At 32.8% G+C, this 21887-nt stretch overlaps 1 protein-coding gene and 1 long non-coding RNA gene across 6 annotated transcripts in view; one reads left to right on the top strand and one right to left on the bottom strand.

Annotated features, from left to right (window-relative positions):
• Positions 1-15660, top strand: LOC106664680. Of its 2 annotated transcripts, none has more exons than XR_001340215.2 (3): positions 1-185; positions 7247-7312; positions 14653-15660. It is a non-coding gene; the product is annotated as an uncharacterized LOC106664680 (long non-coding RNA). The 2 variants fall into 2 exon arrangements; XR_001340214.2 differs by having other exon boundaries at positions 1-189.
• A 2465-nt stretch (positions 15661-18125) lies between these two features.
• The window catches only part of LOC106664583 (fatty acyl-CoA reductase wat-like), a 44637-nt gene continuing 40875 nt past the window's right edge, over positions 18126-21887 (bottom strand). For all 4 annotated transcript variants that reach the window (XM_024224689.1, XM_024224688.1, XM_024224687.1 and 1 more), the window contains exons 3-9: positions 20212-20460; positions 20009-20154; positions 19837-19946; positions 19463-19655; positions 19155-19397; positions 18832-19089; positions 18126-18758 (exon numbers count right to left, since the gene is read on the bottom strand). In XM_024224689.1, coding sequence (XP_024080457.1) covers positions 18659-18758; positions 18832-19089; positions 19155-19397; positions 19463-19655; positions 19837-19946; positions 20009-20154; positions 20212-20460 — 1299 coding nt within the window. In that variant the 3' untranslated portion in view covers positions 18126-18658. The remainder of the gene's footprint in view (positions 18759-18831; positions 19090-19154; positions 19398-19462; positions 19656-19836; positions 19947-20008; positions 20155-20211; positions 20461-21887) is intronic.

Raw genomic sequence — 21887 nt, 5'->3', positions numbered from 1 at the left:
ATTCCCGTCTAATTTGAATTTTTCCCCTGGAGTTAATTGGCCGACTTGGGAGAAGGGAGTCGGTGAGATATGGCCAAGTGGTAGGGGAAGAGAACGACAAAACCAACAGGTGTAACACACAATGGCTCACTTTTTAGTATTCCATCATCCATCGATCAGAGAAGTGGGAAGAAAGAAAACCTCATGTAAGTAAGTGAGAAGCTTTTTAAAACGTGGTTCACAATGTAAATAATTACAAACAGGGAGGGAAAACAACGAAAAAGACACTTTTGCCAAATTAAGGTCTAACAGTTAAACAAAATTTCAATGTCAAGTTAAAGTATTGCCTATTCAATTTTATCTTTACATTATAAAATATATATACTTTCTTAACTACCAGACAGTATAGATTATTCATTTTTTAGTTTTTTATAAACTATAAATTTCAAATTAAATTGACTTTCAACAATCTTAGATTTAATGAAAATCCTCTCTTCACCCAAAAATTCGACAGGTTCTAACGTACACGCAATCTTGAATATTGTCAACATTTTTATCATTACTGATAATCTCCGAGGCTGTTCGTATCTAATAAAAACAAAATAAGTTTCTATATGCGTTTATTTATAAATTACATATCGTGTGGGAAAAAACGACCGTTAATTTTTCAAAGATCTTATCCATTGTAAAAAAAAATAAAAATAATTGGTTTGCATATTTTTAACTTTTGTACCAAAAAGCTACTGGTTTATCGAAGATCATTTTATTTTAATTTATTAAAAACATAAACATAACAGAATCAATTATCATTCTAATTTCTAAACCGATCCTGAAAAACAGAAATATGATTTTTTTGTAATAGTAAATAATGTTTTATTAACAAATTATTAATGTTTAGTAATTAACGATTTTTTTCATTGAATATAATGGTGACTATAACATTGCCTACGTGTCAGCACTGACAGGCTGTTAGCCTCTCCATTTTGCAAAAACTACGTCAAATTCTGTTCATTATGTCGGGAATATTTTCATTTTTGCATTGCGCACTTGGTTTTAAAAATGGTACTTGTAGTTTCCGCTTTTGTAATTTAAAGAAAAATTTGGAAAACTTTGTATTATTTATAAGTTAATATAGAATTGATCGTCTCTCTATTTCGCGAAAGTAGACTTATTTTTATTTTTTTAAATTTATTTATAAAATTGTTACAATTTTTTTTGACTCTGTAAGAACGGAACAATAAGTGAAAAATGAGATCCTGCTCCGCAGAGAATCATCGCTGAGATGGAAGCAATGAAAATGATAAGTTTGCGCTTAATTTTTAATAACCATCAAATTACTATGGGACAACATTAGATTATATTACTGTTTACGTATGTTATTACATTTAAATCTTTATTTATACATTCATTTTGACACGAATTATGCCGAATTTTGTACTTTTCTGTTATTCAAGGTGACCCAAAGCCCCAGAATAAAATTTCTCTTCTTCTACATAATAAGTGAATTTTAATGGGTTGAACATTAAAATTTTTTTTTATCAACATTAACTAGAAAAATGTCTTTGAATGATCGAGTTTCCTGTAGAGCAAAAATCTATGAAATCTCAGTTTATAAGTTAATATCAGCATTGATCGCCTCTCAATTTCACGAAAATAGACTTATTTTTACTTTGTTAAGTTTGTTTATAAAACTGTTGTAATTTTTTTTTGTTTACTCTGAAAGAACGGAACAATAAGTCAAAAATGAGATCTTCCTTCGGAGAAAAGCACCGTTCAGAGGGAAGTAATAAAAATAGATAAGTTTGCACTTAAATTTTTAATAACCAACAAATTACTAAGGGAAAACATTAGATTATTATTGTTTAAGTATTTTTCCCCTTCTTAATTTAAAACGTTTATTTTATTTTTTATGTTATTACATTCAATCAATTATTTATATATTCATTTTGACAAGAATTGTGCCAAATTTTGTACTTTTCTGTTATTCAAGGTGACCCAAAGCCCCAGAATAAAATTTTTCATCTTCTACTTGTTCTACATAATAGATGAATTTTAATGGGTTGTACATAATTTTTTTTGTCAACGTTAACTAGAAAAATGTCTTTGAATGATCCGGGTTTCTTGTAGAGTAAAAATCTATGAAAGCTCAGTTTATAAGTTGCTATCAGCATTGATCGTCTCTCTATTCCACGAAAATTAACTTATTTTTATTTTTTTAAGTTTATTTATAAAATAGTTACAATTTTTTTTGACTCTGTAAGAACGGAACAATAAGTCAAAAATGAGGCCATCCTTCGCAGAGAATCATCGCTGAGAGGGAAGTAATGAAAATTATAAGTTTGCGCTTAATTTTTAATAACCAACAAATTACTAGGGGACAAAATTAGATTATTACTGTTTACGTATTTTCCCCTTTTTTAATTAATTTAGAACTTTATTTATTTTTATGCTATTACGTTTAAATCTTTATTTATATTTTCATTTTGACACTAATTGTATTTTTTAAATTCAAGGTGACCTGAAGCGCCAGAATAAAATTTATTTTCTTCAATTTTCTTCGTCTACTTTTAAATAGTAAGTGAATTTCATTGGAATGTACATTAAGAAAACTTTTATCAACATTAAGTAAAAACTTATCTTATCTCAACTAAAAACCTTAATTAATAGTAATATATTAATTGGTCAAGCGGACCAAGAAATTAGTGAAATTAAGTTAAAAAATGTTTTTGAATGATCGAGTTCCTTGTACAGTAAAAAAAATCTATCGAATCTAAGGACAAATTCAGTACAACTTTCAAAGTGCCTGGAACTATTGGACGATTTAAGAGCCTATTATTTACACGAAATCAATATTAAAATTATGAGTGGATTGAGCGATTTGAACCAGGAAAAATTAGTACTTTTTACTTCCAAAGCAATTATTTTGGGGAATCTGTAGTCAGGAAACAAGTTTTGACATAAAACTCGGGAAATGAGATAATTTTCGAATCGAAATCTTGATACGATTCGACTAGATTCGAAACACCTCAAACCCGGTGAGCGTAGCAGAACATCTTACGACTACAATAAAACACATGCTTAATATTAGCTAGAATAAAAGTGTTTGAGAGAAGGCTGGACTAGACTGAATTTCGACTTAATTTTTTTTATTGAGTTGTCAGGGATGAACGGAACATCCTCAGATATTTATACTCACAACCTCGCCATCCTGTCGATATATTCCAATGAGAGCATAAATTTTCCAAAGCGTGAATGTTCCTCTGCAAAACGAAAATCAGTGTAAAAAGTGGTTTTTAATTGATACATCAGATGTGCGAATACGAAGGTCGAGAGGATCAGGGAGGTCATTCGATAAATAGGGAGAACTGTTACACAAAAGACAAACACTTTGAGTGAGTAGAAATACTTTGTTTGAATATAAAATATATTTTGCATTGTATAAATTCACTTTTCCACATCCAAATGTAATTGTTAAATGTAAACATTGTTTATAAATCCCAGGCCCTGAAGATGATCTCAATAAAAGATCGAAACGTTGGCTCGATAAAGAAAATGTTTTTCTGAAACCTACATCACACCCGACCGCATCTCACGATATCTGAATAACTATTGATTTTGATCATGAGGTTTCAAATAATTCTATAGTCCTCAGGTTTGGTTATTTTATGTTTTATTTATTATTTATGCTTGTGTTTTTTAATACAATCTACAAAAAGTAAGGTTTTGTTGTAGCTGTAGTAGTATATATTAGTTTTGAGTCTGCCCGTAAAACCAAAAATTCTGTTTTCTTTCGTGTATCATTCTCACCGACTATCATATATTTTTCTCCCGTAGAAAACTATACGCAGAAAAAAAAATCGGAACGGTTTTACTGGATTGTAAGGCTTTTGATTGTGTTTGGCACAATGGGCTTGTTCACAAATTAAACCGTAACAAATTTCTCAGATATTTAATAAAAATAAATCTTATCTAATGGCCCGACGTTTCAGAGTCAAATATTTTTGAAAAATTTAAGGTAGCTGGTGTTCAAGGTTCAGTGCTGGGACCAACATTGTTTGTTTATTCCATTAATTAAGGTTTTTAGTTGAGATAAAAAAAAGTCAGTGTCACGAACGGGATTCGAACCCAAGACGTTCGGCTTGATACGCCGCTGCTCTACCCCTTGGGCTATCGTGACTTCGATCCACTCAGGCACTAACTTCCCATCTCAACCCCACGTATCAAGCCGAAGGACGTGTGGATAACACAAGGAGAAGTGGATAAACAGGCCCCGAACCTATACGTGGTATAAAAAAAAATATAGAATCCTCCATCGCAGAATGGATCCAAACAAAACAAAAGGAGAAGTGGATAAACTCTAGGACACAGTAAGCTTATGTTAAAACAACCCTCACCAAGACTGTCAAACTCACTGCTGCAGTTGGAGAAGGCTAGAGTATTGATGAGCCCATCTAAGGATTATGCAATGAGGAGGAGGAAACTGTCACCCATATCGAATGCGAAGCAACGGCTCAATGAAGATTTAACCTAGCGTACAGGAAACACCAAGGGAATGAAATTTTTGCAGCAACAGTCAAATGACATATACTTCTGAGAAGAAAGTCGATTGCACTGAACTAAAGAACTAGGAAGGTACAATATGACAGAAGGCTGCAGTGCCTGGGGAGTACAAACCCTGCCTCCTAGTATGCTTAACACCATACCATCCAAGATACTGAGGAGATTAGAGGTTAAGAAGACGACCATAGAACCGTGATATAGGAAGTCCCAGTCAAATACCTCCAGATCAGGTTTTATTGCCTCAAAGGTTCGAGGTCCAAGGGGTCGGTATGTAATTGTTTTAGGCTTAAGGCATGGCGTGGGAATAATGTATATAATTTGCATCAGGTCGTGAAAGGAGAGAAAGGATCAGGGGAGTTGGGAGGAAGACAGTAGTTTTTCTGAAGAGTCTATTAACCATTAGGTCAGGCCAACATGTTGCAGAAGATGATTATCAGGTGAAGGTCAGTCAGATACACCGGTAAAACTTTATTACAGTGATAATCTGTAGGACAAAGTTCCGTTGAGTATGGTGGTCCTCCCAGAGTCCGTTGTGCGATGTGTGGGCGTGCGTTGTCGTGAAGGAGGATAGGCGCCCCTCCGATTGGCCATGGTCGGAGTAGTTTTCGGTCTATCTCATTAATTTCATTACAGTACTTTTCAACAGTGATGGTTTCATCCGGATTGAGGAAGCTGTAATGATCCTGAGATGACCACCATTATACGGAAAAAACTTAGGGAATCAAATTGTAGCAGCGACTGTCAATGACCTGATACTTCTAAGGAGAAGGATTGAGTCTATTGCACTGAACTAAGGAACTAGGAAGGAACGATAAGCCAGAAGGATGCAGTGCCTGAGGAGCACAAACCCCGCTTCCTAGTTTCATCATCATTATAATCACATACAGGAACTACAGTTTGCTCAGAACATGATCAGTGCACTAGCTCTTTTCGTTTTCCAAGAAATTGGGCTTTTTCTTTAGATGTGCGGGTTGGGCATAATTAACATTTTTATAAAAATAGCTTAGCGAATAACCTAAGTAATGCCATTGTTGGCATTGAAATCCTTGATCCTAAAAAGAGAAGAGAAGTCCTTATGGTATGTAATGAGTACTTTTTCTCGTCAAGTTAAGCTAGTTATTTCCTTCACAGTTTTTAAATTTTTTTTTTTTTTTAATTTAATTTTGTCTCTCCCAAATAGTTTGTGATGAAGTTATTTATTATTATTTATTTACCTGTTTATGAACATAGATTAAACAAATATTATGCATTATCTAAACAAAAATAAGTATACATATATTTACAATCAATTAAGGTTTTTAGTTGAGATGAAAAAAAGTTAATGGCACGAGAGGGATTCGAACCCACGACCTTCGGCCAGATTCGCCCCTGCTGTACCACCTGAGCTATCGTGACCTCGATCCACTCGGACATCAACTCCCCATCTCAACCCCACCTTATGAGTTTTCCCTCCTTTTGCCATTTTTCAAGTATACATACAATTAGGTTCTTTTTTACATTGTGTTTTAAGATTATATTTTTTGTTTTATTGTTTTATTTATTATTGCTAATATTTGCATTATTATAACTACACATATAATTAGATTGTTTGGATATTTCCTAAAATATTGCTTTCCGGTGCTCAACATAAGCAAAATCCATAATTCAACCATACACAAGGTCTAAAACGAATATAAATTAAAGGTTTATTTAGTTTTCTAGTTGTCCATAAAGTATAATGATTGATTAACTCCATTAGAATTAACTGTATAACACATTTTGACGGAACTCGGTCATGTAAAATTTTGTTTTCACACATTTCCGTACGTTTACTTAATGCTTCGCCCAACATACTGTATTACAAATTAGGATAATTTTTTTCACTGTAATTCTGTGTGTAGTAAATTTTTTTTTTAGAAAGGCAAAGAAAGTACCTTTTCCTTAAAGGAAAATAAAAACATGACGATACTCAGGAAAACTAGTAGTTTAAAAAAAAGTTCCAAAATTTTACGTCATTAATTATTTACAAGCATACCTAAAAGGTAAAGGTCTACGTAAGAGCGTACAGAGTAATTTTGAAGAAGATTAGAACAGATAAGGATTAAATATGTGCATTTAAACCAGAAATATTGGGATTTAAAAAAAAGGACTTTTTGAGTGAGCCCACCCCCTCCAATAACCAAGTAAATTAATTTTCGAAATGCTTATTATTTGACTGACTGAACAACTTTTAATAAATTTATGTTTTATTTGTAAAAAAAGTTTATTATTCTTTGTTTTTTAATTAACCTTAAACAAAAATATCACGAGTTTCAGTTTTCTGAATTCTCCTATGTCAAAATTGCAATTTTCGTCGTTAGTCATTAAAATATTTAATTTAAAAAAATATATATACAAAAGCAATGAAAATTATTAAAAATTATACTATTCATTTTTATATTGTTTTAGTTTAAATTAATTAATGAATCCATACTATTAGGTAGTTTTGTCTATTTAACCCTTATAAAAGTAACATTTGAAAAAAAATAAAATTAAGAGTGATTTCAACGTCGAAGAGAATAGGAGCGAGAATAAGCGGACTAGAGATGCTTTGATAGCACTTTCGTCAAATTAACATTTGGTTTTTAAAAACAAAAAAAATTGCACTTTTTATTAAACTTGAGTATTTTTTAGTTGTAATATTTCCTAATGTTGTTGCTTTTAAAATATATTTGTTTATTTTTTCTAGTTTCTGCCGAGGCGAAATGTTACTTCCCGAAAGATGTAAAATTAAATAAATATATTCTGCAAAAATGTAAGTCATATCATTATCATTTCTATATTTTTGGCTAGTAGTGATAGTAGCAAATGGTGAAATCTGAGATAGTTATTTGCACGTTTAATAAGATATAATTCTACAGATATAAAATTGGAGTTATATTTTCATGATGGGATTTTCATTTTTATTTGCGCTTTCTATTCAAAATAAAAATTGTAAAGTTAAATTTTAAATTTAAATTAAACGATCGTGTATTTTGTAAAAAGTCGATGTTTCCACAGGTTAAGTTTAAAAATTTATTGTCTTTTTAAGCCACAACCAGAGAAAGGGAGACGCCCAAAGGCTCGACCAAATTTGCGATATGTTTCTGATGCTTTTTCTTACAAATTCCATTTCGGCAAAAGTTAAAATCCATTTCCAAGCCTTATGGAAACTTGCAAATTTGTCAGCAATCTAAGGCTAGCGCCCTTGTACGTTTTCCAGCCGCCGCAGCACGAATCTCCATAGAGATATAAAAAATCTTAAACAACTGAAAGTTCCTTCAAGAAAGGCTAATTACTTGGAAATACAAATTACAATTCAGATCGAGACGTTATCTCTCGTCATCAGCAGTGTTTCCAGACTGAACACTCCACCCAGAAACTTGATCATTCACTGAGCAAGGAAGATGTGCTTTAGATTGTTTCATTTCGTTACAAATATGACAATTTGGGGAAAGCCTGCCTGAATTATCCATGACCTAGTCGTAATAAAAAAAATCGACCTTCGGTTTTTTTGTAGAAAATTGGCAAACTTTGGAAATGCATATTTTCTCAGCCTTTTAAACCACAGATCTGCGCTAGGTCTCACTTTTAGAAAGTATTGCGCTAATCTAGATGGTTTTCTGAATATTTTCATAGCTTCAGCCATTCACCAGTATATTAAAAAATTCTGGATTATGACTATTTTTGCACTTGTTATGAAAACTTCAAATTAAGCTGTGGAACCAGGAAATCGTCCTGGAGCGGCTCCGTTTAGCAATCGATCGGAAATTTTAATAAGTTTTCGATAGGTCACCTTCCACTTTGCCCCATTTCTCAACAGTTTTCGAGTTATTCGCGCTTTTTACGCGAAAAACGTGGTTTTTTACGTGCTCATGGAAAATTCCGATCACTCTGTTTTCCGATTTTACCGTTCATAAACATGTTGTTTCAATACGTTATTCGAAACCAAACTGCGTTAAAAGTTTAGAATTGCCGCTTCCCTGTTCATTTTTAAAAAAGTCTTCAGAACAAAAGTTGTAAAGCGTAAAATTTGCGAAAACATGACGAAAATTTATGCATTCTTGAAAATCTGGTGAGAGAGAGAGGGTGAGAGAGAGAGAGAGATGTGATCGGTTTTTTTACACGAGCACGTAAACAACCACGTTTTCCCCAAAAATCGCGAATACCTCGAAAATGGTTGTGAAATCGGCAATTTCCTGGCTCTACAGCTCAAGTTAAAGTTTTCATAAAAAGTGCAAAATTGACATGTTATAGAATTCTTTTGAATTTACTGATGAATGACCGAAGGTAGGAAAAAATTTAAAAAGCCATCTTGTTTAGCGTAAAATTTTTCTAAAACGTGAGACCTAGCGCAGTTTTTTTCTCATAATCTTTTATATGATTTTTAAATCCCCCATTGGTACTTGCATGTCAAAGGCAAAGTTACCCAATGCCGTAGATTTTATCAATTTTTTTATTTGGCGAGTCTTAAGCTGTTTGTTCAGTTCAAGATTCAAGTCCGCTTGTACTCTCAGGTTTTTAGGACGACAACCCCGGCCCAAAATACCGACAAACAAAAATGGAAGGAAATTTAGTTTCTGATGGTTTTTCGGATCGAGCAAGACCACTCTGAATAGATTTTTCTGACAGAAATCTGAAAGTAATCTGAGGTTTCTTACATTACCAAACTTTGAAAGTACTTCTACTTATCCAATCATTTTCTTCTGTTACATTCCATATATTTAATAAATAGATAAAACAATTTTAAGTTTTTAAAATAGCAAGGTTTTAAATCAAAAAGGTCTCCTAGAATAAAAATTCACAGTAGATTTTTATGATTTAAAATTTTAGCAGAGAAAGTTGAAAAAAGGAAAGTCACGACAGATTGATGCTACTCCTGAAAGAATCTTCAACACAAAACTAATTAGATTCCTATGAAACAGTAAATAATAAATAGAACAACGTTGGCACAATAGGAATCCATTTCAAGTCGAGAATAATTTAAGTATGAAATGGGTTTTTTACGCCTTTTACGAGATGACTCAAGGAAAAGCCACTCAAACAAATTTTACAGCTCTCCTTAACAAAAGCCGCTTTTTAAAAAGCTTTCTAAACTGTCCCTTTGAGTCTTTTGATTTTATAAAATTTTATATTTAAAAAATTTAAGCTTGAGACGTTGAAAACTTTTAGGGCTTTAATTTGTAAGTATCTATGAACAACGTTTAATCTTTGGAGTTTTAATCAACCCTCAGCGTTTAATAAAAAAAATCTGAGTGAAAAATTTGATAAAATTTATAAATGTTTCAACCTTCAATGGGGGTCTTTTTAAGAGCAACTGCTACTTTGCCCAGGTTTTTTTTTTTCATTTTTTCTTGCCATCGAGAAGTCTCCTGCATCAAAGAGCCAATTTATTTACAATTTAAACGTAACATCCGTTGAAAGGAAAACAACTGTGTCTTAATTTTCTTCACTTCACTCTATTGTATGTTCCCTATTGGAATTATGCTATTTCAATGAGTCGCCAGTTTGATAAGATAGTATAAAATAGGAATTATTAAGTAAAAACTAAATATTGGTTTTTAATAATAATAATAATAATAATAACAAAGTTCAAAATAAATTGTTGATGTTTTGATTCGCTCCGGAATGAATTTTAATGGGTTCTAAGAATTGAACTTTTCTGGCTTCGCTGTTTTAAGCCATTTCTTAATCTCTCCTCACTTTTTATAAATCCGGTAAAATCCTTAATCCCTTCCCCCCGTGCAGATTAGATGCACATCACATTCACTTGGGGGGGGGGAATCCAGTTTATATCTTGATAAAAATTGGTAGATGGACTCAGCCTTTAATGGATCTTTTATTAATTTTTATTTTTATTATGTTTTATTATTTTTTAAAGAACAACTGCTGCTTTGCCTAGTTTCCTGCACTTTTTATTGCCATCGTCAAGCCTCCCTGCTTAACTTACTTATTTACAACATAATCTTTGTAGTATTTTTTCTTTTTTTATCATTAATGATTACTGTAATTTTTGAAAAAAGTTATATTTGTACTATTCGTTGTGTTCGTTGATGCAGGAGCTCTGAGTCTGGCGATATAAAGTGCTGAAAGCTTGGCTATGTAGCAGATGTACTTAAAAAGTCACTCAGAATGAACCTGTAAGTTTAACTATACACAAACTAACTACTTAACTGTACAAATTGCACGCAAATTACAAGAAAAAAAGTGGAGTTCCATCACTTGGACTTTTTTTAAGCTTTTGTAGTGTGCACCAAATCTTTCCCTTTTAAAGAAGAAATTAAGGATCAATCAGGCTTAACAAATAGTAAGGAGAGTTTAAGAAAAGGTTCTGAACAGCAAAGCCAGGGGAGCTTAATTTTTAGAACATCTCAAAATTCAATCCAGGTTGATTCAAAACAAAAATCACTTTTTTATTTAAAAAAAAGAAAGTTTTTTATGTCCAAACTTAGTTTTTTAATTAATAATTCCTATTTTATACCATCTTATCAAAATGGCGTCTCATGGAAACTCTTTAATTCCAGTAGAATCATACAACAAAGATGACAAAACCGAAGAAAATTACAACACAGCCAACACAGCTGTTTATTTTATTATGGATGTTAACAAATAGGACAATAAAACAAAATTTACGACTAGTTTTACTAAGACCCGCCCCCCCCAAACAAAAAAAAGCGGACGTTCGGCCCCAAGAATTATAAAACCGCTGACACTATCTTTTGTTTTCTTAGCGTCAGGGTCGTCACAACGCCCTATTTGTGTCATCGCGTTGATAACAATTCGAAGTTAACAAAAAAAAAGTTTATTTGCGAATTAATAATTCTAACAACAATTCCCGACCAATTTTAGACACTAATTTTAACATTTTTTCTCTGTTTCTTGGCTTTTTTTAAGCCCTAACATGGCCCATAGGTGGAAAATTTATAACAGTTATTTTTAGTTTGTTTTACAAAAAATTCTGTATTAGTTTAATAATCATGGTAAATTCTATTTTATGTAATAACGAAGCAATATCTTTCTTTAAAATTCCATTCTTTCTTAAAGATTTTATTATTTTCATATATTAAACTTTCTTTATATAAAAGCCCAATATTATAGCATTAGATGGTTAGGAAATTACGAATAAATAAATTCGCTGCTGTGTTAACAATTTTAATAAACTTTTGCGCTGTGTAATTTAAACGTTGTCTCAAACAAATTTCCAAAAGATGTTTTTCTCTGTTAAAATAGCTCTCGAAAGGAAGGAAAATAGGTCTGCCCTGGTTAATAGAAATGCAGAAGCACGCCCGGTGTTCGGACATGTCTCATATTTCTTTGGCGGAGCGAGAGAAAAATCGTCGATTTTTTTGTTTTTGTCAAGACTTGTCCTGAAAATCTTCGGCCTTGTCCAATCAACTAGCCACTGTCCCAGCGCATGGATAACGGATAGGCATAATAGATTATTTATTTTTAATATATTTGGCGAAGGATGAATTCGAATTTATTCTTTAACACGTTCTTTAAAAAAAAGCAGTGTAATTCGGGCTTAAACGTTTAAAACTTACCCAAACCCTGAAAACTTGACTAACAATTTACTATTTAATTTCTTTAACACTTCTAACATATTTCTATAAATTATTACTTGTAGGATATTTGCACTTTTTTTAAAACTCTTATGGTCCCCACACTTCTATAGCCTTTATATTATCCATATGCATGCCTTTTAATTTTCATGTTTACTTTACTCATCCTCTCTTCATCTTATATTTGCGTATGTTTGAACGATTTGTTCTATTAAAAAATTTTTTAAAAACACTTGTTAAACGGTTTAATTTGCTATTACAAAATTTTTTTGTTATTTGCCGTTTCAAGTTTTAATTTTACGTTACTGGAACGAAACTTATTTTCCCACGCAGTTTTAATAACTAATTATTATTAATTAGATTCACTAATTTCGTGGTCCGCTTGACCAATTAATACATTACAATTAATTAAAATGGATTGATGACAATTAATTGAAAATGGCAAAAGGAGGGAAAACTCATAAGGTGGGGTTGTGATGGGGAGTTGATGTCCGAGTGGATCGAGGTCACGATAGCTCAGGTGGTACAGCAGCGGCGTATCTAGCCGAAGGTCGTGGGTTCGAATCCCTCTCGTGCCATTAACTTTTTTCATCTCAACTATAAACCTTAATTAATTGTAATTATTAATTAGTCTACCTAATTGTAAAATAAAAGTTTTTGAAAATGTGCCACAACGGCGGAGAAATCTTACATGAAGGAATTGAAAAACAAATTAGAATGGTTATGATTTTACCATAATTTGAATAACTACAGATAGTCAGATAGAATGAGGAGTGAGAAAGAGGGATAGGAAAAAGTAAGTGTGAGAGAGAGAGCAATGAATATAGGAAGAGGGGTGTGAGAGTTACTGGGTAAGAGCCTAAGAAATATTCTTAAGAAAACCAATAGAGAGCCAAAGAAACCATGTAAAAAAATAGCGTGATATTAAGGCCAAGAAGATTAGTAAAAGCGGAAAAAAAGACTAGACTAGAAAGAAAAAAAAGAGTGCAAGAGGGAGAAAAAATAACAAAAATTAAGATGGATAGACGGAAAATGAGTTTTAAAGAAAGGGAGAGAAAAGAGAGAATGAGAGAGGGAGAAAGAGTGAGGGACAGAGAAATACTTCTACTGACTAATGAGAGTGAAAGAGGGAGAAAAAATGGCAAAAAAGAAGGATAGAGAGAGCAAGAGTTTTAAAGGAAGAGAGAAAATGAGAGAGAAAAAAAAGAGAGAATGAGAGAGGGAGAAAAAGTGAGGCACAGAGAAATACTTCGGTTAACTAAAGAGTGAGTGAGATTGTTTGATGTTAAAAAAAAAGTAGAGAGATAGAGAATGTGTGGGAAAGAGTGAGTGAGAGCAATAGAGTGATAGCAATAGAGTGATAGCAATAGAGTGATAGCAAAGGAAACCTAGAAAGAGGGAAAGAGAAAGAGAGAAAGCGGGAGGGAGAGAGAGTAAGATTGTTAGATGTTAGAAGAAGAAAAGATAGAGAGATGTGGAAAGTGTGAGAATGAGTGAGTGAGAGCAAACGAGAGATAGCAAAGAAAACCTAGAAGGAGAGAGAGTGAGAGCAATGAATATAGGAAGAGGGGTGTGAGAGTTATTGGGTGAGTGCCAAAGAATGCATAAAAAAAATATTTTAAAAAGATAGCGTGATATTAATGGCAAGAAGAGAAGTAAAAGCGGAGAAAAAAGACTAGACTAGACAGAAAAAAGAGAGTGAAAGAGGGAGAAAAAATAGCAAAAATAAAGAAGGATAGACAGAGAAAGAGTTTTAAAGGAAGAGAGAAAATGAGAGAGAAAAAGAGAAAATGAGAGAAGGAGAAAAAGTGAGGCACAGAGAAATACTTCTGTTAACTAAAGAGTGATTGAGATTGTTAGATGTTAAAAGAAAAAAAGTAGAGAGATAGAGAATGTGTGGGAAAGAGTGAGTGAGAGCAAAAGAGTGATAGCAAAGGAAACCTAGAAGGAGAGAGAGTGAGAGCAATGAATATAGGAAGAGGGGTGTGAGAGTTATTGGGTGAGTGCCAAAGAATGCATAAAAAAATATTTTAAAAAGATAGCGTGATATTAATGGCAAGAAGAGAAGTAAAAGCAGAGAAAAAAGACTAGACTAGACAGAAAAAAGAGAGTGAAAGAGGGAGACAAAATAGCAAAAATAAAGAAGGATAGACAGAGAAAGAGTTTTAAAGGAAGAGAGAAAATGAGAGAGAAAAAGAGAAAATGAGAGAAGGAGAAAAAGTGAGGCACAGAGAAATACTTCTGTTAACTAAAGAGTGATTGAGATTGTTAGATGTTAAAAGAAAAAAAGATAGAGCAAAAGAGAATGTGTGAGAATGACCGAGTGAGAGCAAAAGAGTGATAGCAAGGAAAAACTAGAAAGAGGGAAAGAGAAAGAGAGAAAGCGGGAGAGAAAGAATATGTTAGAGAGTTGAGAAAATAGTAAGTATTCGTAGTTTCCTCCTCTCAATTAGTTTTTCAAACTTATATTTTTTTGGTTTCCTTTTCCTTGGACACCCTTAAATATCTCCTGTGAGTTGTAGATAAACTGAATTGAATCTTTCCTCTGTTACAGTTTAAGCCAGGAAACGACAGAACTTACAGCAGATCCGCACGTCTAGCTCGGGCAGGTGCTATCAAGAGAGCTATCCGTCGACAGTACAAGTGAGTTTCACTGTCATGGAGTTGCTCTCTTTATAGGCGTGCTCACACATCTTCAGACTCGGGACCATCAGCCGATAAGACAAAATCAAACTTTGATCAACTGTTGACAGCATTTCTAGTCCACCGAGTTTCACCACCATTACTGTCAACACTTCAAATTCAATTTTTTCTCTTTTTTTCTCATAACGCATTTTATCTTGGAGGTATGTAGTTCTGTAAAAACAAAGTAGTCTAAATAATAATAGACTGGGTTTTGGTGAAAAGTACAACTGGTGCAAAGATGAACAGACAAAATAAAAACAAAGGACAATAACAACACTGACAGATCAGAGAAAAATATTTCACACAGGAAATAATATTTACAATATGGTTCTTTAATAGCCGTAAATTTTATTGTACCTAGCCTACGTTATCAAAATGAAAATTAATTGTCAAAGTAAAACATTCATCCCAAACTGTCCTTCCATTAATTATTCCTGTTAATGGACATAAACATTAGATTATAAAATAATATCTGATCGGTCAACGTTAAGGTTGAGGATTTATGCTGCACAACTGTACATAAATTTCAACTCTTCTAATTTTTAAATTAAAAAATTGATATTTTGGCTGGTGTTATCAAAGAAAACATTTTAATAATTTAATTCAAGTAAGTATTTGTCATACATGTATAACATATTTTGAGGGAACCAAACCACAAAGGCTTTCCCGTTTTTTTTTTCTTTTAATTTTTAGATAACAACATGAACTACCGAAAATTTTTGTAGGTGTTGTGTTGCTCAACCCTTCATTGACCGATATATTTTCTTACAAATTTTTCTTCATTATTTTTTCCAATATTTTTTAGTTGCTAAAATCTAAACAATCTAGGGCATATAATACTTACAAATTTCAAAATGTGTAAAAGGCGGTATAGCAAAAAAATTTGGATTTTAAATATTTAATTTTTAATTTTTTTTTTTGTTTATATACTCAATATATGATATATTTTTAGGGATATATAACAAAAATCTATCTTAGCTTCAAAGTTTTCTCATTTTTTGTTATTCTATATATTCAATTAAAAATAAAAATGGATAATTTATCAAGAATATATTAATCATTTCTCAGTTCCGTATTGAGTCAACAGTTTATTTCCAATTAACTGCGGATATTATCGTTTGTAATCATCATGATTTAATGTGTGAAATATCAATTTTCTCTAATTTAATTTGTCTAATTGTTTTTTCACCGTTAGCCATTTATCGACAGTAGAATTTAACAATAAAGATTTGATAATTTATAAAAGTTTTTATATTGTAAATCTTTTAATACAAATATCTTAGGGCTAAAAGTATTGTTTCTACATTAACGATTATACAATGTAATGAGAGATTTTTATATATAATTTATTATTTTTATCACATGTTTGATAATGTTCAAATAAACCCCACATTTTTAATGTTTAAACTCCCTTTCGATTTTTTCGCGACAAAGTACAACTGTGACATTATTTGAACAATTTCAACGTTTGACCGTACGGGTATCAACAAGCGCCCAGTTTATCTGCCAACAAGCTTTCAACTAGACAGAGTGAGAAAGAGAGAATGAGGGAATAAAACTAATTGCACAATGATAAGAACAATAGAAGGCTGTAAACTAAGTAAAGTCGCCATGAATTATAATGTGTGACTGGAGACAGTAAACTTTTATGGTCCTTACCTAATTCTTCAGTTTAACTGTTCAGAGATAAAAGCCGGTTGATAACACCTGATAAATGGATACCATCCTCTGGGGAGAACCCTTTCATGGAAAAAACTTTTTAAAAAAATACCTAACAAGAATGTATATAACGTATAATTATTTAAAATTATTTTTATGTTAAAATATTAATTAATTGTAAAAATGATTCTGCTTTATTATTTCTTAAGTATCTTGGGCTTTGTGATAGATTATATTTTTGTTTGTGCATTTTGTCAAAAAATGTCTTAAAGTAAGCTTTGTGTACATAAATTGTATTTATATTAAAATATGTTTAATTATCTACTGTTCATCAAATAATTTTTTATTTTATTTAAATTTTAGTTAAAAATGCATGACAGCCAAATTTAAAAAAAAAATTGTACACATGCCACTTGTGTAGGGGAGTCAGCATGAAAATGGATAAACTTATAAAATTTAAAATTTTGCATAACTGACAGGAACATAACAGAAAAATTTATTCTTATATTTTTATTGACCATGTTACTCTGTTCTGTTTATTTATTTTGCCAGATATCATTGAAGACAGGAGCTCTAAATTCCATGACGGTAAGTTTTCCAGTGAGTTCAAGAATGACATTCCCAATGTCATTAGCCACACCAGTTTCTGTTGGGATAATATTTTGGTTTGCTCAACACTCATTTTTTTAATGTATATTTTTTTCTTTTAATAAAGGATAGTCATGTTGTTACGTATTATAGCTGAAATATGTTGAGGTCCTGTTCATCCTGATGTGTCTATCTTTGCCAGTTTGTGAACGAGGTATTGATCTATTTATGTATGTATAATTCAAAGACTATAATTCATATAAACTTTAGGCAATATGTCATCTTTCAGGTCAAAACTGTGCCAAGGAGAATCAAAAGGCCGAATATTGCTGGCAAAAGAAAACCCATCTACTCAGGTGGCGTAAAGGCATCTTCTTCATCGGTAGTAAAGAGCTGTTTGGGATTGCATTAAGGCATTGGAGAAGGTGAAAATTGAAAATGAGGAAGCTTAATTTGCCCATGGTAAGTTCGATGAGTGCCCCTATTGGCCCTGAACCCTTCTGCGGTGTTTGAAATTGCCAAAAAAGTAGATCCTTTATGATTAAAAATAAGACCTCGATTCGACAGGGATGGATTCTAGGACAGAATGCGAAAAAGTCAATCACAAAAACTGACATGTTAGGATGATAGACGACTGTTGACTTGACACTGTAAACTTCGGATGCACAGTAGAAACAAGTCTGTGCAGATATTACCAGGAAGAAACATTGGAACATTTCAGTGGTGGGAAGGCCTATGCAGGCTGAAATTCCTATTCCTGGTCGAGGAAAACCCAAGGCTTGAAGGAAACAACAAACCATTGGGATCTGGTAAAAAGCCCTAAGTTTACAAAGTTCTAGTTTAATGGAAATTGCCCGACAGACCAATATTGGTCATGGTGTGTAAGGTCGACAACTTTCAACCTCAGTCTTAATATGTACTGTACCTGTTTATTTAAAAGTTGCTAACTTTTTTTCTTTTCACAACAGCAGTGATCGCAACATCCAGGGTTCACAAAATGTCTTGATTTTGTATTATATTAATATTTATTATATTCAATATAAAATTAATTGTTTAAAACAATATTCAAAGATGAGGAAAGGTTTTCAATAATCGTAAAGTGGCAATATTATAATTTTAACACATTTGTTTATCAGGTATGTACAATTAGTTGAAAATTTATATAAAAAAACTCAATTACGTTTAAAATAAAGTTAAACACTTGTTAGTTTAAACTCTTTTTTTTGTCAGATATAAAATTTGTAATACAACAAAACTGTCCAACTAAACGCTTTGTGGAACTTTTGTAAAGTAGAAATTATACTAACCTAACTACAAATATTTTAATTAAAAAAAGCAATAAATTATAAATACAACACAGACTTTGTCTAAATTAAAATCACAAATATCATACAGAGCACGTAATCCGAGTGTGTTTACAAAAATCCTAAAATCTTGTCATATAATACAAATTAAAATGTCTTTTGGTAAAATAAAACTATTTTCTTTTTCTCAATGGAGCGATAAAAAAAATATGCATCACTGCTGTATATGACTAGCTCACATCTCGGTATGAACTATTTTCTGCATAAATAAAATATCTCTACAAAAAAAGTCACTAATTTCAAATTTCTTAACTTTATAAATGTTCAAGCTAAAATTTTCATGGCAAATGAATAAGACGACCACAGCACGCAAGTGAATAAACACAAACACAACGCCTGGAATGCCCTGTGGATGATGTACAAGCTGTAAAAATAAATAATCAATATTTATTCAGTCTGAAATATAAATTTAATAAATAGGTTCTTTTAATTCTCACCAGAAGATTCTCTTTTTAGCGTAAGGGATGGTTTCGATAGGGTCTTTGAGAAGGTACACCCTCAGACCGAATGCAAAAATTTTGATATAAGCGTCCCAGTCTAAGCTGCGCATGTCAAAGTCAAAAAGCTCTTTGTCCTTTTTGTTCATGCCTGACCACAGAGCCTGGATGTTGTTATCGTGAAATTTCCACGTCCTGAGGCTGAAGTAGCTTATCGCTTTTCCAAACGTACTGATTTTCTGGTAAATCTTGACCGCCCTGTTAAAAAAAGCTATGCATATAAACATTCATCTTTAAAATAAAAAATAAAATAAAATCCTTACTGTGGCTTTTTATTGACTAAAAGTAACATTAAATCGATGATAATTGCAGGGAGAAAGTGAAGAAAAAATAAGAGGAAGTTGAAAACGTATAGGTTCTTGCAGAGAGTAATCGAATAGTACCAGACACCTTTGGACGGCGGTAAGTCCTGACCGTATTTCAAGCAGTTGTCCATGAACTGACCCCACGTTAAATTGTTGTCAGCTGGTGGTACGAAATTGTACACTGGCATTTCTCTCGTAGGCCTGCAAATCAATTTTTGGTTTGTTTAATGTAAGTTTTACAAGGTTGGAATGTTTAGAGGATTTACCCCATCAGGCTTGTCTTGTATGCAGCGGCCAAAATGGCGTTGACAGTCATGTCAGCAGGGACCATAGCACCGACAGCATTAATATCAGCGTTGAAAACCCTAATCAAACCGGTTCCGATACCCATTGCGAGGCCGACAGGTCCATAAAGGTTGTCAATCCATCCTCCCATTGGTTCAGATCTCGTATTTGTAACTGAAAAATAAAATCTTATTAAAATATTCTTGTAAAACAAATTAAAATTGACATAAGAAACATTCTAAATAATATTCAATATATCTTTTATGTATTAATAATAATATATATTAATTCATAAAGCTTATTTTTATAATTGTAAATGAACCTATTATAAATTTATTAAATTAAAATCACTTACTTATAGCAGGTCTGAAAACTGCTGCTGGAAGTCCTTTTCCAAATGTTTTCACCGCATCTTCAGCGACTGCTTTTGTGAATGAATATGTATTGGGCCAACTCTCCAAAATGCTATACATCAAAATTTGGTTTTAAACATTTTTTGGACAAAGTATGATAAATATAAAACTCACTATTCAGTGATGCTCTCCAGCTGACTTTCTTTCAGACACTCAGTGAGCTTGATCAGATTGTCGGCAGTGATGGGCGGCGTGTAAAACTCCTCCTCGATCTCTTTATTCGGACAATTAGCAAACGCCGTTGAAACATGGATAAAAGCCTGCAACGTCGCATGTTATTAAAATGTAAAAATTAATCAATTGAATAAAATTCTCACTTTGAGGTTTCTCATCTGCTGGCACAGAAGAGCTACCGTTTTGGTTCCGAGGACGTTGATGTTTGTAGCGATTTTAATGTGTTCGTTGAATCGTACGGTGGCTGCTCCGTGTAACACAACTTCAATTTTTTCTTTAAGCAGTGCGATTGATTCATTACTCAAACCGAGTTCAGGCTTTGAAGAATCACCGTCCACGATTGTTATGTGATCGAGATAATCAGTCTTTTCTTTCTTGAGTCTCTCAAACAACTAGAACAACAAAAAAGTAACGATTTGATTTTTTTTTAAATCAGGACATATTAATAAATGATTTCATTTTATTTTTTAAAAAATTGAATCATTAAAAATTAAAATAATTTTTAGGCTTTTGCTTTTTGATAGACAATTGCAATAATTATAGTTCCATCAAACCACATAATTTTAATCATTTACAACTATAATCTCTAAATCTTTAAAGATAACCTGAACTCCTTCTAGACAACAACTAGCAACATCAATTGAATTTTATTATTTGTTTTTTAATTATTTGAGTAAGTTATAACTCAAAGGCGCCTTGATAAGGGAGCCAGATAGGCCAGAGCATTAATAAATAAATAAAAAAGTTGAAGGAATTCAATATTTCTTTATCAACCTGAATGAGAAACAGTCTACTAAAAAGAAGGTTAGGGATAGGGATAAAAGAGGTGGCCACAAGGCCTTTTGCGCCTCCACCTGAGTAGATCTATTTTGCTCCCTTGTTTTTTATATAACTCACTGGCCAGCTTCAGGTTGTTAATCAACATCCATATCTCCTTAGTATAGGATCTTGATTGCGGTTTTTCCTTCGTTGCGAGAACCTGCACCTACATAGACTTTCACAGAAACATAAAATATGTTCTGCTGTCTCCTCCTCTTCCTGGCAGTATCTGCACAGTGTTTCTTCTGTCTGCACTCCTATCCGGTGCATGTGCTTTCTTAAGTGGTGGTGTCCTGTCAGGAGTTTAACCAGAATCCTGGTTCAATTGCGGTTGTCATCCATTTGCAAGGTTTCCAGATGGCCCTCTATTAATCTCTTGGCATGCCTCATGCCTGTAGTATTGTTCCATCATGTTTTGGACTCATTAAGAAACATCAAGATGTGAAAAAGATCCTCTTTTGTGGCAAGATGCTAAGCCACAATAGGTTTCAGGGTCTAGAGAGTCCATGTTGGTTCCCTCTTTGGCCATGTCAACCTTTTTGTTGCCTCTATGCCCAAAGTTCCCAGGGATTCATGCCAAAGTAAGGTCATTAGTGTCACTGACTTCCGTCAGGGTCTCCATGCAGTTCCAAACATTTTTTTATTTCACCTCACAGGAGGGTAGGGCCTTTAGTGCTGCCTGACTGTCAGAGAAGAAGACCATCTTCTGGGAATATATTCCAAGCCCTTTTTATTTCCCTGGCACAGTGTTCAATTGCAGATTTCAGACTGGAAAACTGTAGCATATTTACCTATGTTTACCATCAGTTCTGTCTTTGGATTCACCCTGAAGACTCCAGCCCCCTTGCCCTTGTCGGTTTAGGAACCATCAGTTTGCCTTTAACTGATCTCCTTTGGCCCATTCTTCCCATTCTGGTATTAGCATCTTGTACTTTTAGTAAAATGGTATTTTGGAGTAGTGGCATTGATTAGCAGTCTAATATGGCATCTGCCTGTATCA

Source organism: Cimex lectularius, unplaced genomic scaffold (genome assembly GCF_000648675.2).
Source record: "Cimex lectularius strain Harlan isolate CLEC.00 unplaced genomic scaffold, Clec_2.1 scaffold8, whole genome shotgun sequence".
Lineage (NCBI taxonomy): Eukaryota > Metazoa > Arthropoda > Insecta > Hemiptera > Cimicidae > Cimex > Cimex lectularius.
This window is presented reverse-complemented; position numbering and strand designations above follow the sequence as displayed.